General features: G+C 37.4%; 1 protein-coding gene across 1 annotated transcript in view; it reads left to right on the forward strand.

The window, feature by feature from the left end:
• ADGRV1 (adhesion G protein-coupled receptor V1) overlaps positions 1-17,043 on the forward strand; it is a 3,979,741-nt gene that overhangs the window by 88,070 nt on the left and 3,874,628 nt on the right. Inside the window, exon 5 of the mRNA XM_044064182.1 lies at positions 14,002-14,109. Coding sequence (XP_043920117.1) covers positions 14,002-14,109 — 108 coding nt within the window. The remainder of the gene's footprint in view (positions 1-14,001; positions 14,110-17,043) is intronic.

Below are 17,043 nucleotides of genomic sequence, written 5' to 3' on the forward strand. Positions count from 1 at the left end.
GATTTGAAATGGATTGTAGGTGAGACACCTAATTTCCTTTATAGGAATAAGCACAATTTGAAAAGGATGCTCTGTTATCCCAAAATTATAAAAAGTAATAACAAGGGTGGATGTACCAAGCCATGTGGGCATTGTAACTTTTGCCATTTTATTGACAGTAATACTCAGTTTTTTCAACCAGACTTACGGAAAGTTTTTGAGATAAATGTTGATGCCAATTGTATGACATCAGATGTGGTTTATTTGGCTACTTGCCAGTTCTGCCCGTCATTCTATGTAGGCAAGGCCAACCGCCCCTTAAGAGATAGGATGAGGGAGCATGTATACCACATGAAGAGAGGTACATTGCATAATGCTCTAGCTAAACATATTGTATCACATAACAATAAACATCACTTTCTATTTAAGGTGCTAGAAGCTATTTTTCCGAATGTGAGGGGAGGTGATATTAGAACTTATACAGAAAGCATGGAGATGCAATGGATTATTTTACTAAGGGCTGATAAAGGTTTTGGTCTGAATGAGAGAGCCTCTATAAAGCCAAAATTAAAACAACGCAGAAATATTAAATGAAACATCACATACTGATACATCCACATTTTTATATAATAGGTATTAATCTATAATATATATGTAGCTTTGTGTAATTTAAAAAAAATTTCCTAGTTAAAATTTTTAGATAGTATGAATGTAATTCGGTGTTCTTTTGTAATTTATTTTTTAGTAGTGTTATATGATGAATCCTATACATATTTTTGTTTATTGTGTTATATATTATCTGTTGCTTTAAAAATGATGGGTAGTAGCTTGTATGTTATCTAATTAGGAGTATGAGTCATTACCTGCAGGTATATATATATATGTATTCAGTATCTGGTTTCTTATGGATCTGATGAAGCTACTTGCGAAAGCGCTTATCCTATTATTTTTATATTAAAAGTGAAGATTTAATTTCTGCATCGTTTTGATCATTTTGGTTTTCTCACTGTCGCTCACTTCCTGTCATTATTTACTGACTTATATTTACAAATGACTTATAATTATTTAAAAAATTCCAGCTAGCTGTGCTGACAGTACCTCCTACTGTCACATCTCTCCTCCCTTTGAAGACTCAAGCTAATTTTTCAAGTACCCCTTGAGAAACATTGCTTGAGAGGAATGAGCCTATCTGGGAATATATTTGCCCATACCCTGTTTTGAGATTCTATCTGCCTTGACATTGCTAACCCCACTACAGTGCTGCACTGTCATATCATAGGCCTGCAACCCTAGGCTCCACCACAGTAACTTGGGATTTTATTGGCTGGCTCCCTGTAGCCATGGATCCCCCTCAGACTCCTCCTGCCTCCTACTACAAATACTTAGAACAAGGGCTCCCTATCATGGTAAGGTTTCATCATGTTAACATGGTACAGTTTGGGCCCATGCCTCCTGCCTAGTAGCTCTACCATGTAGTTAAATTCACTGACTTTCCTTACCACTTTGAAGGGTACCTCCCAAGCTGCCTGCAGCTTAGTGTGTCTGACAAGAATGAGAACCATAACCTGCTCCCCCACAGCATACTCTCTGGCTTGAGCATTTCTGTCATACCAGACATTTTTCTGCTGTTGGGCTTTTGCCAGGTTTTCCTGGGCCAAGCCCATAAGTTCCTTGAGCCTTGTTAAGACATGTGACACAACTGACTCCTTGTGGGATTCACACTCACCCTCCAATTCATACAAAATCAAATCGAGAGGTACCCTCATCCAATGCCCATGCAGCAACTCAAATGGTGAAAAACCTGTGGATTCTTGGTGTACCTCTCTGTATGCAAACAACAGATGGGGCAAATATTTGTCCCACTTTCTCTTAAACTGGTCTGCAAATGCCTGTAGCATGGTCTTTAATGTAGAGTTTATCCTCTGTACAAGACCATTAGTCTGGGGGTGGTAGGGGGTTGTCTTTAGGTGCTTCACCCCACAGTGCTTCCACAGATAAGCCAGCAGGTCTGACTTGAAATTGGCACCTCTGTCAGTGAGTATTTCTTTTCGGAAACCTACCCTGCTGAAAATCTCTAACAAAGCATTTATAGGTCCATAGATTCATAGGTGTGTACTAGGCTAATGGCCCTAAAGCCTTTACAAGCCTAGCCCATAGAAGTGTCCTGGCATCATGCTGCCAGTGCCTACTGCCTAGCATTTGCCACCTTTTCTGCCTCAATAGAGGATAGGGCAATCACTTCACGGTATCTGGTAGCATAATCTACTACCACTAGGATATACTTCTTTCCTGTGAAACTTGGGTTACTCAGAGGCCCCACAAGATCCATAACTACCCTCTGAAATGGCTCCTCAATTACAGGCAAAGATGCCAAAGGAACTTTGACCTTGTCTCCTACCTTGCGTACTTTTTGGCACTACTCACAGGTCCTGCAGTAGCCTGTTGCATCCCTTGCAATCCCAGGCCAAACAAATTCTGCATAATATGTCTCTTGGTATGCTTTATGCCCATATGACCTGCAAAGGGAATGTTATGGGCTGTGGCTAGAAGTACCAGATGATAGACATGGGCAATACCAACTGCTGCATTCTCTCACCCTCTAGCCCTCCCTCAGGGGTCTATTCTCTATACAGTAACCCTGTGTTCCAGTATATGGAATTCCCTTTTCCTTGAGAATCAGGCACCTCCCTAGCTACCTCTCTCAAGCCTTGTAATGTAGGGTCTGAGAGCTGAGCCTGCCTCATTTCTCTTTTTGTAATCCTTCCCAGCTCCCATTCCACATGAAGTCTGATATCCTCTGACAGTGGTGCCTCACTGTCAGCCAGGGTACTACTACTCACCTCTGCCCTTACAGTCACTCTGTCCAAGGGAACATCAGTACTCACCAGCAGTGGTGGCTCACCTTCAGTCTCACTGTTACAGAGTAGCTCCCTCCCTGAAGTAGCCACATCACTAGTCCTGGCTTCAAGTGTGCAGTCAGCCTGGGTCTACCCAAGGCTTACAGACCTACATGCCTGTCTCCAAGCCTGACTGCATGTAACTTCATGCTCACAAGGTAATGCATTATCAAAGCCATTCTCTATCTGGACATCTGCAGGGATATCCTCAAACATACCTACTTGCTTGCTTCCTTTTCTGCCTTCCCAATCAAGGTGAACCCTAGCCAAAGGTATTTGGAATGGGGTCCCTCCTAAAGCTCTGACTGGAGTAGACTGCTCAAGCAGGTAGTGCTCCTCTTTAACCACTGTAGGCTTTACAATGGTTAGGTCAGAGGCTGTGTCTCTCTTAGCAGTGACTTGTTTCCCATCTACCAAGATAGGATATACCTTCTTGTGGTAATTTGGTACCCTTGCTGTCTCCAGACAACTTACCACAGGCATTATGTTATTCCCACTGCTTTCTCCCCTACCTTTTGTTCTCCACCATGCCTCCATGGATATGTATATAATACATGACCTCAAAGGTTACATTTAAAACATTTAACTCCTGATCCTGGCCATGTACCTGAACTAGTGGATTCAGCTATTGCTAGTGGACTCTGTTGGGGTGGCTTAGGCTGCCCAACATGAGTTCCCTTACCATGTGCAGCACTGAGTATCCCTTTCCTGTGCAGTAATACCCTTCTTGCTAAGTACAGATCCCCTTTTTTCCCCAGCTCATCTACGATATTGCATTCTCTATCTGCCAAACAGATTCTCATGTCCTCAGGCAAAGTGCTAAGGGCTTGTTCCCTCACCCAAAGGTCTGCCAGCCCTTGTAAAGTTGTGACCTGACACCCACTTACCCACTTATGAAAATAAGTGCTTAGTTAAGCAATATAATTACACACATTTTCATCTGCCTTGCGTCTATGCTCACAAAACATTTTTCTGTAAGCTTCAGGCGTTAACACACTCTAATAAACATTTCTTTACTTTGTTATAGTCTAAACAATCAATATCAGACAGTTTAAAAACAGCAGTTACAGCTCTACCATGGAGTAAGGGGGTCAGGAACCGTACCCAGAGCCCTTGGTCAACATTGTACTGTTCACATACCATTTCAGTCATATGAATAAAACTATCAAAATTATCACTGTCTGTAAATTGTGGAAGAAATTTACTGACCTTTATTGCTTCTGGAGTTCAGTTATTCCATTCCCCATTACCCTGGTGAAGAGTCAGCATCTCCGTCTCATGTTGCCTCTGCCTCTCATTTTCTTCAGCTTCCACTGTACTTTCTCATTTTCTTCATCCTCCAAATGGCACAGTCTCTCTGCTGATTCTGCTTCAAACACCAAATGCTACAGTCTCTCTGCTGATTCTAATTCCAAATGTTTGGACTCCAGTTCAATTCTCTTTAACACCAGACATATTTTTAAGTCCTCTGAGGAAACATTGAACTGTTCTGTTTCTGAGAACTGTACATCCCCAATGCCAGTCTGGTTGTCTTCCTGGTTGCTGATTTGTGATGTAGCTATGATTAAGGCTGCAGTCATTTCCCATTCCCCTTTAGTCAAGTTGGCATGCCGCAGCCCTTTGGCTTGGCACATCTCAGCCAAGTGGCTCCTTGTCAGCTTGCCATAATCCTCTGCTGATATCCTTCCCTGCTCTCCCTGACTAACTAAGCTAACAATAGTAAATAAATAAAACTATTCTGATATGAAACTCTGAATGTCTACCATGTGCCTGCTTGAGAGTACCAACACCTTCTTTAGTGACCACTGCTTGCAGGCAACAAGAGTTCAATATCTACACCACTGTTCACCAAAATATGATGTGGTGATCCCACCACTGCCACCAGTATGTGATGACCTTCCACCTCAGTTTTCACCACTAGCACCTGTGGGGGATGTTCACTGGGAAGATAGCAGGTACACACACAGTATTTACAGATGCAGCTCTCTCCATCAAGTGCAATTTCCCTTAAGAGCACACAGAGACCACAGTCAGTCCGGGGCTGGCTTCTCCCTCTTTCTCCAGATCCTCAATAACACCCCCCACTGGCACAACTGTAGAGTTGAGATCTCAGCTGAGTGTCCAAGCCAAGGGCTCCACCAACCAGTGCTTCCTGACACATACACTATTGAGATTTGATTTACACACACACACACACACACACACACACACACACACACACACACACACACACACACACACACACACACACACACACACTTGGGAAAGGCAGGCACAGGTATACTAATTATGCCCCCCTTCTGCCCAGACTATAAGGTAATTATGACTGTCACTAGACACTCCTGCCAGCTACCTCAGGCTCTTCCAAAGGTACCTAATATACTGAGTGAAAATAATATTAATACAAGTGGTAGTTTGACCAAGAGCAAGGCTATTAGGAGTGGCCCACACAGTGTCACCAAATAAATATGCAAATACTCTCAAAAGTTAAATATCTTTACAAAGATCGGCCACAATGAAAGGTTTAAATGTATGTAGTAATAAATAATAAAAGAGCAAGAAAATGCTAAGTATATATTCACAGTGACATCAGAGTTCAAAGTCACAGGAAATGTTTAAAGTAGCATTGAAGGACAGACCCATACAAATAAAGAACCACAATATTTAAACTAAGCTTCACTATATTCTTGACTGAATCTAAGAGAATTATACTGTTCCCTAATAGAATGCAGAATGACATCACTTCTGGTCATCTGACTTCTAGTTCCTATGCAAATCCCCGTTGCTGGAAGCTGGCAGGATTTAGCACCTGCCTGTAAAAATGCACACACACTGGCTTTTGCTTAGATCTGTGGCAGATGCTGAACATCATAAAACAATTTCATATATCCATGCATCCAGAGTAGTAATTAGTTCACCCCAAAGACAATACAGAAAACTTCCTAGTACAGACTTTGTGTGTCTGGCTGCATTGAAACCTGGGGGATAGCATCATTATGGCCTAGTCCATAAAGTGATTTAATTTTAGATATATTTTAAAGTTTGGTGGACTGAGGTTAACCTCCAGTCTCCCGGTTTCCTATGTTAAAACATATACATTTCAACAGTTGCAATAGAGCATGTACATTTCTGTTCTCTCTAGCAGCGCACAGTGTGGATACATTTTAAACACAAGCACTTTACAAATTCATTTTCAGCACAAACATCTGTACAAATCAGTTTGATATACACATGACATAGAGTTCTAATACATTTGTAACACTAGCATATTGTATAAATCAGTTTGATATTCACAAATTACATAATTATTTACAGAATTCCAGCTAGGTGTGCTGGCAGTACCTCCTATTTTTACAGTTACCATAACTTTTATTATGTTAGTGTTTTGTAGTGTATATTTTTCTGTTTGCAGCTCACCACTAATGTCTTTGCCAGACAACACAAAACATGTTCTCTAAACTAACATTTGAAGATATTTCATGTATCAATCACACACTTGATGGCTTACATATTCCATCTTGCCAGCTGGTCATATACTCATTCTATTTGTGTATGCATGCGGATATATATACATATATATGGGTCTACTTCAAATAAAAGAAAGACCACTTACCTGAAGACAACATTGCCTAGAAGAGAACTCCAAAACCTCAGTTTAACGAACAATGATGTTGCAAAAACATTTCTCATGGTAAGTATCCCATCGGCCAACAGTTAACAAAAACTATACTGCACTATCTCCAACCCAATCAGTTGGGGAGCTAAATTCCCCACACCCCACAATGTTGGGGGCTGCACCTCCTACACCCCGTTAACTAAATATAACAACTCCAGGACTGCACTACAGTAGGAAAAAGGGCAAATTTCCTCATGCTGGCCAACTGGTTACTTACCATGGGAAAGCTGCGGTAATGTGATCATTTGTTAAACTGAGATTTTAAAGATCTCATCTTGGTGATGTTGTCTTTGGGTAAGTGGTCTTTCATTTATTTGAAGTAGACCCATATATAGATATAGATATAGATACAGATATAGATACAAATATATATATATATATATATATATATATATATATATATATATATATATATATATATATATATATATGTCTGTGTGTTTGTTTGTATTGTAGCATGGATTATACATTGAAGAATCTATTTATTATTTAAGTGCAATTTATTTTCAGGGTAACTGTGTCAACTGGTACTTAAGAAAAATAAAGCATGCAATCCAGGCCACTTAGAGTTTAGCTTGGCTTTTAAAGTATCTGAAAAAAAACCTAAAAATCTGTCTTTGCAATTTCATTTCTTGATACTGCAGCTCAGAATAAACGGCCTATAACTTCCAAGCATATCTACAGCTTAGATTCCTGGAAAATCCATGTGTAAACTCCTGGTACTTGATGGGTAAACCTACACTCCACAAGTAAATCCACTGCTTCTTGTACTCATTGATAAATCCCATATTTTTCTAGTTATACTTCCCCAGGAGGCATACAACTTTGCATGGGCTACATGTTTTCCTTTCATTGCATTTCAGAAGGTGTTTACATTTGACAAGCCTTTAGAAGATTGAATCTTTAGGAACTGCCACTGCTCTTTGTCTTCTTCTGGTATTGTGGGACTATATAGGATCCCCCCTCAATTTAGTTTCTGTGGCATTTTTAAACACAGTGACTCTTGGTTTGCTGGCTCCAGCATTATTAGAGTCAGGAAAGACATTGGTCTTGAGTAGTATCTCACCTTCTCCAAAAATGATGCCTAGTTGATTGGAGTAAACAATTTGCTCCATAGTTGGTGCCATTCTAATGGGTCTAGAATGTGCCAGCCTAGGATGAAATAGGAGATATGGCTTCCTGTTTCACGGATAATGGTTTGCACCTCTCTTACCAAGGTTGTTGCATATTGGCTAAAGCCTTTGCTGCCTCTATAGTGCTTTTTTAGGTGGAGTTCCCCTATTGGACATCCCAACATATCAAACTCAAACTCAGACTTTGACTTGCACATTACACATTGCACCTGTCTTATTCTAATAGCCTTAATCACTGTGATTTTTTACCTTTTGCTATTACAATTTTTATAGTCTGTTTGTATAATAATAATAATAATAATAATAATAATAATAATAATAATAATCATAATACCCATTTGTTAACCAGGTAGGCCCACTGGACACACATTCCTATTCAGGGGTTACCCAGAATCAATATCTAATTAAGTGACTTGCTCAAAGTCACACAATATGAAAATGAGGGCAGAAAGAGTCAAATCTTGTACTACAGAGACTGCAGCTCACAGACTTACAATATAAGATGTGAAGCACTGAGATCCCCTTTGTAATCTCTGGTCTTAGAGGTTCATTAATATTTAAGTTAGTTAGCCCATCTTTGTGGAATACAAGTATGACGCCTTGACTACTACACATATGATCCAAGTTTAACTAGCAGAGTGAGTACTGGAAGAGCCCCCAGGTGGCAGGGATTGAGAGTGAGTGCCATAATTTGGTTCACACATCCTGGGGGGGATGGAAATAGTGGCCCTAGTTTGCCAATGTGCTCCCACCCAGTAGAGGCTTGAACAATAACAGTGGCCAAAGGATCATGGGATAAGGGCTTAGCAATTCAAGTAGGTGATGGTAAACCACAAATGTCCGGAAAAGGGCATAGAATTGCCCTTTAGTGATGTGGGTGCTCTTATCAACCACCAGGGGGTGAGATTATGGGTATAACACAACCCTTGAACCTCCCCCCATAGCTATCTGTATGATAGCTCCTCGAGGTGGGAAGGCTGATGGATGGCAGGAAAAAGGGTGAAAGATTAAATTTGATATCCATATTCAACATTATATATAAATAAAAACTTACCAAAATCTAGGGTTACTTTACAGAAAAAGACATTTCAAGATATTAAATTGGCTGGAACTACCACTACCCTTGAGATTTATTCAGCTGCTTACAAATCACAATTTAATGAAAAAACATCAGCATGTCTAGCTCTCAGTACCAGTCTTCACAGCTACCACCCAACAGACCCATCCAATCTAATGACAAACAATGCTACTCTATCTACAAACCACAAAAATCTGCCAGACTCAATTTCTTCTATAGCTCTGTAGCTAAAACCTGGAACTCAGTTTTAGTCTCTATTACATCTATAGCTAAACTACTTTTCTTCAAACCTACACTAAAAGAAATGTTATCCAAGTTATGGCTTTGTTCCTGTTGCATCCCTGGATAAAAGTCCCCTTTTATCACTCTGGGCAGTAAACTTACCTTTTACTTCTATTTTCCTTCTCTCTCTCTCTCTCGCTTACTACTGATTAACTTCTTTATGCTTGTATCTCCTTATCCCTAAACCTCCTTCATTCGTCTTTGACTGTAAACTTCATTACAAACCTTATATATACTGTTTATTGCTCAATCACTATTGCACATATTTGTCATACACAGTATCCTAATAATCTTCTGAACCAAAACATGCTGCATTCATGCTTGGTCTGTAATTTGTATAAGTATGCATTGTTGATATGTGTGTGTGTGTGTGTGTGTGTGTGTGTGTGTGTGTGTGTGTGTGTGTGTGTGTGTGTGTGTGCTGCCTTCTTATTGTGTTTGTAAAGTGTGTAAGCATCAGTTTCATCTTTTTTGTTTGTGGTGTTTTTATGCTTTCATCCCAGGTATTTGTTTCCCAGAAAACAAATGTCAATAACTAAATAAATAAGATGGTACAAATATATATACTTTTTTCATTTCCTGTAATATGGCTTATACCTCACTGATCTACATCTGATACTTTTAATATCTACCTTTAAGGTGACTAGCTCAGAGACAGGTGAATTAAATGTTGATAATTCTTTATTGAGGGCTTTATGAACATGCACATCATAAATAAATAGTGAGGGAATGGCATACAGAAGCCCATTAATTACATTATGCAGTAAAATTACCGAAGAAGAATACTTCAAAAACAACAGTTCTGTAAAACTAAGCAAGTTTTATAGAAACCTGGTAGTGAGCAATGTGCAGCAACAGATGGACCAAAGGAAAAACATTTCTGTTATAGATGGTAGAAATGAAATGGTAATGATTTTTTTATGGAAGCATTCAAAAGGTATAGAAATCTTAAAAAAAAAAAAAAAAACAGCTGAAGTCAGTCTAGGCCCTGAGCTGAAAATAAAGGCTCAGAAAATTACATGCAGCATGGGTAGGAAACCATTATCTGACATCGGATTCTGCTTTTAATGTCTTTTATTTATTTTTTTTTTTGTGGGGGGTCAAAAGATACAAAACCTTTATATTATGCAAATGTTATTTATTTGTGTTTCAGGAATATCTGTTTTCTTGAATCTTAAATTTTCAAGAGTTCCTCATCAGTTGTATAGTTGTTTTGGGTGACCATAAACCCTTCTATGAACATTTAATTTTTACACAGGATATGCACTAGTATAAGAAAACAATGATAACATCTTTTTATATATATCTTAAAATCCCTGTATCAGAAGCACAGATGTTTAAAACTTCTCCATAAACTTACACACAGAAAGCAGAGTGATACAGGCTTCCATATACCTTATTAGGCTTAAAATGATAGAGATATTGACTGGTCAAATGCCGCTCAGAGTAGCTGAACTCCCGGATCCCTGTTTTCTGTAGGAAATTGCTGTCAGTGCAGTTTCTAAGTGTGTGCCAGCTGGTGTTGGCAGTGAGTCCTTTCTTTTTGGAGAGTTCTCTCTCTCTTATTCATGTTTGTGTGCATGTGGAGTTGGTATTTATAGCTTTGAGTGGTGTGAGGGGATTGCCCCCTGCAAAAAAATGTTATCTTTTTTTTTTTTTTTTTTGGTTACGTTGAGGTTATGTCGATTTGTTTTCATCCAGTTATAACATTGTTCCGATGAAATTCTATGAATGATAATATGCAGACTACCAGTTAAATGGATTATAGACCTAAATGCTTACAAACACAGCAATGCATTCCTTCCAGGACTTGTTTTTTTGAACTTTGAGCAGGCTATAGACTCCACCGTGTGTCTCACTTTTTGCAAACAACACAGAGAATTACGACTGGGACTCTGATCATAACCAGTACATTAATGTGCTTAAGACATGGGTGTCGAGAAATTCACCTTGAGAGTGGAGAAAAGTAAAGTTTGAGAGGTGAAACTTACATCTGTATTACAAACAGATCATATGAGATATATTCAAAGAGACCTGATTGTAATTCTTAGTGATTTGTGAAGCTTTTTTTCTGCATATACTAACAGTGACTGAAAAAAAGTATAGGAGCAGGCAGAAGCAGTGTCTGATCAGTAGAACTAATAACTAAGGCCTATCCTTTTCTGTGGTTATTCTCCTTCTCTGTGTAGAAATTGCTCTATATGTCTTCTAATGCTTATTAAAGCCTTATATTGGAGAAACTATTGTTCTTTAAGTGTCAGTCTTTTCTGTACATGCCAGAAACATAACTTATATGAAATCTGTGTGAAAACCTCAAGCATAAACTCTGTGAAAGATTAATATCTATGGCAACATTCATATGTTTTACAGGTCCTTGTTAAAACATTGTTTATATTTATGTATTTACTCAATGAGTTGAAGTTTATGTTTTACTTTTTACTGTTGATTTGCATGGACATTACCTTTGCTATATATATATATATATATATATATATATATATATATATATATATATATATATATATATATATATATATAGGTCTACTTTGAAACATCTAAAACCCATAGCATCTAATTTCATAACATTGAGACCAGAACATCTAAAACCCATAACATCGAATTTCATAACATCTAACACTACAAATCACAAGAAAATAACATCCCCTCCACATATAATGACACCAAGCCCCCCTTCACCCCCATGTGGGGGGCTCCGCCACCCACACCCCCGTAAATTAAATATACCAACTCCAAGATCGTACTACAGTGGAAAAAGTTAATTTCCTAACCCCACTGTATCAAGTCCCCCTGCAGAAATGTAGTAAAAAGTGTGTTTGGTAGTTTGGTGTCATTATATGTTGTTATATGTGGAGGGGATGTTATTTTCATGTGATTTGTAGTGTTAGATGTTATGAAATTTGATGTTATGGGTTTTAGATGTTTTGGGTTTTAGATGTTCTGGTCTTAGTGTTATGAAATTAGATGTTGTGGGTTTTAGATGTTTTGAAGGGGACCCATATATATATATATATATATATATATATATATATATATATATATATATATATATATATATATATATATATCGTAGTTTAGCAGACTGACTCATTTATATATTTTAAATTAATTTTTATTTGCATTTTCTTTCTTTCTTTTGTTATGCTCCCTGACCTCCATATAGCCTCCAGCTGTTCCCTATGATCTTCATACTCATCCAACCCCAAAGTCCCTCTATTCCTCCAGCCAGGTACACCAGATTTAACCATTTACCTAGCAGTCCCCGAAATACAGAAACAGTTGACTTAGTGTTAGGCCTGGGGAGCAAGGTATGCAAATGGAAGCTACATGTTTAGAGCTAGGAGTCTTCACTGTCTTGGCAGCCAGTCATTAACCCCAGCTGTGGGAGTTGCTAATGCAATGACATCAGGATGCTGTTGCTACACCATGTTTAACTTGAAATGTCCTGTGGGATTTCTTGTTTTCACAATAGTCTGCCTAGCTAACTGGAAACCCAGTTTCTTCCTGCTAGGATAGGAGACATGGCCATTAGTCATATCATCCTATTCATCCTATCCCCTGGGCCAATCCTGCCCAATCTGTATTTGTATTGTTATTATTTTTATTTTTTATGTTTGTCTCATGCCTAGGTAGTATATAGATATATATATATATATATATATATATATATATGTGTGTGTGTGTGTGTGTGTGTGTGTGTGTGTGTGTGTACATACACATATATATATATATATATATATATATATATATATATATATATATATATATATATATATATGGATCTACTTCACATCACCTAAATCTCATTTGACTGACTTTCATTTGACTGAGATCAAATCACCTAATTTTCAAAATACTGAAAACTCATTTGACTGAATCTCATTTCACCAAAAGCTTACAATGCTAAATTTCAAAAGACTGAATTTTAAACCATAGACATATACACTTACAACACAAATGACTGCCTCTTTCCAGAATTTAAAAACTATTTACTTACCCTCTTAACAGAAACCAGACAATATAAAACCAAACTTGGTGGGGGCCCATGCCCCCAACCCCCCCCAACTATATATACTAACTCCATGATTGCACTACAGTGAAGAAAAGGGCATATACCTTTTACTTGCCTTACAGTACTCTACACATTGCCATTACTGCTGGGTATGCACAACACATCCACCATATTACTTTAGATACTTCCTGTAAAAGTGTAAAGAGACATACCCACATTTAGAAATACTACAACACTACTTTCTACATGACTATCAGTATTCTGACAGTCAGCACTCTAAGTTACAGAACTTCTTTTTATCACAAACAAGTCACAGGTGAAGGGAAACCCACATCATGTCTATGGCTTACAATTCAGTGAAATGACAAACAATCAAATGAGTTTTCAGTATTTTTGAAAATTAGGTGGTTTGGTCTCAGTCAAATGAAATTCAGTCCAGTGAGATTTAGGTGATGTGAAGTAGACCCATATATATATATATATATATATATATATATATATATATATATATATATATATATATATATATATATATATAGAAAGAGAGAGAGAGAGAGATCTGTGTGTGTGTGTGTGTGTGTGTGTGTGTGTGTGTGTGTGTGTGTGTGTGTGTGTGTGTGTATGTGTGTGTGTGTGTGTGTGTGTGTGTGTGTGTGTGTGTGTGTAGATTTTTACTTTCACAATTTGAATTAAACTAAACCAACAATTTTAGAGGAGGTGTTACAAATTCCTATTCCTACCAGCTATAGTCCTTATTCTGAACATTCATCCAAAATTATAAAAACACAAGAAAATCTTGTGGGTTTGTAATATCCTAGATCTGAAGATAGTCTTATTTATTAATGTTAGTATCTGAATGGTAATTTGCACGGGATAACACAAATATATTTCTAATATTCTGTATTTTTATTTTATTTCCTTCACAGGTGCAAGGTGTAAACCCTGAGGAAGATTTAGGCCCCATCAAAGATGCTGTCACTCTATTTCCTGGCAGATCTTTTGTAGTTTATAATTTGTCCATATATGATGATCAGGTAAGAGCTTCCGCAGCTACAGGTAATGATGGTTCTCTTGTGCATATATACTTCCATTTTCAAAGTGAAATTACAGCAGTAAGTTTAACACAGTTTAATACCTGGTATAGTATGATATCCACTTTTCCATTGTACTTGTGGATAATCTCACTTAAACATCCTAGACTTGGTCTTCAATCATTTTAGGTAATTATTTGAAACACCATTGATTTTTATGTAATAATAATAATAATAATAATGATACGTAATAATAATAATCATAATAATGTTGCAGCACCCCAGGCTGAGCTATCTCCTCCCTCCTTCCACTACCAGTTTATGTTTTATTCCTTAGATAAAGATCAGCTATAGTTTTGCCTAGGCTATATTATATAGTCATGCATTTTCTAAAGAATGTACTTATGTGTTTAATGTCATCTCTAAGAACTGCATCTTGTCAATACTTTTTATATCAACAATGTCCTTTTTCAGCTTGTTATAGATGTCCAAATATTTGCAGTATGAATGTGTAGGTTTACATTTAGCTGTAACCATATTACGTCAATGCGGAGCTTTTTCCCCCCTGGCTTCCACTGAAAATTGCATATTATCCCAGTAAGACTTTCCCAGTAAACAAATGTGAAATAAATAAAAAGTGAATTTGGTGCCAATGAAAATTTATGAGTCATTTGCAAGCTAAACAGTGGAATGAAAACTGCTATATATCCCCTCATATGTTAAAACTTTTACCCAGGAAACCTTTTGGTAACTCCTCCTTAAATCTTTTCAGGATTTTGCTGCATCTTCTGTTAATCCACTGGATCAGATAGCAGAAAGATACAAAAGGGAACAGTAAAGAAGACTTTCACATCATATTACTAGACTTCATCTCTCTTAAATTTATCAGTCTTACTACTTTATTTACTTTAGTTTGCATTGCATTATAGAAAAAAAAATTCATTAAGTGCAGTTGAAATGAAAGCAAAATGTTATCCATTTATAATAGCTTTACACTGGAGCAGCCTCACTGCTCCACCACGTGGTATGTGTGTGTGTGTGGGGGTGCTCCTACCATGTCTCCCTGTTGTATAAAGTCATTCTAAGATTGTTGTATTTTGGAGTTGGAGAAATACCCTCTATTCTGAATGTAGTCAGCTTTCTCATAGTTAACAACTTGAATCTGTACTCACATCCACAAAATAACACCCAATAAAAGCTGTTTTATTGCATTAATATCACCTTCTTATCTACCATCTGTTAATGTCTTTCAAGTGTATCTGAAGAATGGCATAATTTTCATATTTAATATACTAGATCTTTGCATTGACTATGTATTACCTAAGAAAGTGTTTTTCAAATGGTGAGCCAACCCCCTCCCCCCAAAGACCAGATGGCTGCCTCAGCAAGTTCAAGAGGAGGATCATGTGATCCAGAAAAAGACAATAAAATCATCTTGTGTATATTTCATTTGATAAGTACATTTAAAAACTGATTCAGATCATTTAATTAGTTACATATTATGAAGAAGGGCGTCATTTTTACTATTTTAGGTGATCACTGCTTGCCCTATCTTCATGTTCTTTCAGAACAATAAAGCTTCCTCTTCAAGTTGTTATAGGTAGACCATTCCCACAACATAAGCTAGCCATCCTTGTTGCACACCTCAATGGCATAGACTGGCCCCCCTTTAAACTGTTTATTTGGCTTCACCTTTGCTTTTTCATACCTCATCTCCACACTGACCTCAATAAAAGAATACCTCTCTCCCCTCACATGCAGAAGGCTCAGGGCTCAGCTGTGCTGCTGGATTACTACAGCTGTTAAAAATATGATGACACAGAAAGACAAGGCATGAAAATTTTTCAAGCAGAACCAACTTAATGAAATGTAACACCACTTACCTTATATATAGGAACCTAACTAGACAGCAACCAACAGCACTGACTCTAAATCTAAATAGCTGAGGCAAAAACACATTACTTTCTTTAACAAACCTAAAATTTTCTGGAAAGACACAAAGCAACTGTCAGGGCATATTGCAAATCCCACTCTAACTGCCAATGAAACATTCTGTGATTAAAAGTACAGCTTCACAGAGAACTACAGGTACATCTTAATCTCTACAATACAAACATTAACACTTTTCCTTTCTCCTTTACTAACAAACATGGCCAAGTTAGTTATACTCCATCATAGCTGCATGTGGTGAATGAATATTTTGTGACTTTCTATTTTTCCTAAAAATTACTGTCAAAGAAACCAAACTTTTATTAAAAAGCCTAAACTCCACATCTACCAAGTACTCCAAGCTTCATCCCACATTCCTTAAAAATATAAATGCAGCTGAAAAAAATTGCTAAGATCCTTACACACATTTTTAACTTGTCCCTCACATCTGAAATAGTGCAGTTTGTCATCAAATACTATATAATTATACCACTCCCAAAAGCACCCTCTCCCACTGAACTCAAGGACTTCAGACCTATTTTCAATTTGTGCCCTATCACAAAAAATCTTTGAAAATGTGTTCTGCAAGTAGTTATTTGAGCACGTAAATGTGACCTACTTTCTGACCACAACTTTTTGACTGCTCTGATACAATTTTTAGAAAATATGCCATTTTGTTTCTAGATATTACCAGAGTATTTTTCAACAATTAACCATAATAATCAGCAAATTAGTAAAGTTTAAGTTTAGAAACAATACAATCCAATGTTTTCAAGGCTACCTCAATGATGGAACCTTTCAAGTTAATGCGAATAACTCTTTCTCAAAAGATTGGAATCTCAGTACTGGAGTCCCCCCAGGCTCTGTCTTAGGTCCTCTTCTGCTTCTTTCACTTTATCAGTGACCTTACTTCTAATCTATCCTCTTTGGTGTTATGAATATGAAGGACATATACTGCTGAATGAATATAATAAGTTATATTCGGTTGTGTGAGCAATCCTAAAGAAA

Source organism: Protopterus annectens, chromosome 2.part2, assembly GCF_019279795.1.
Source record: "Protopterus annectens isolate FY-2018-M chromosome 2.part2, PAN1.0, whole genome shotgun sequence".
NCBI lineage: Eukaryota > Metazoa > Chordata > Ceratodontiformes > Protopteridae > Protopterus > Protopterus annectens.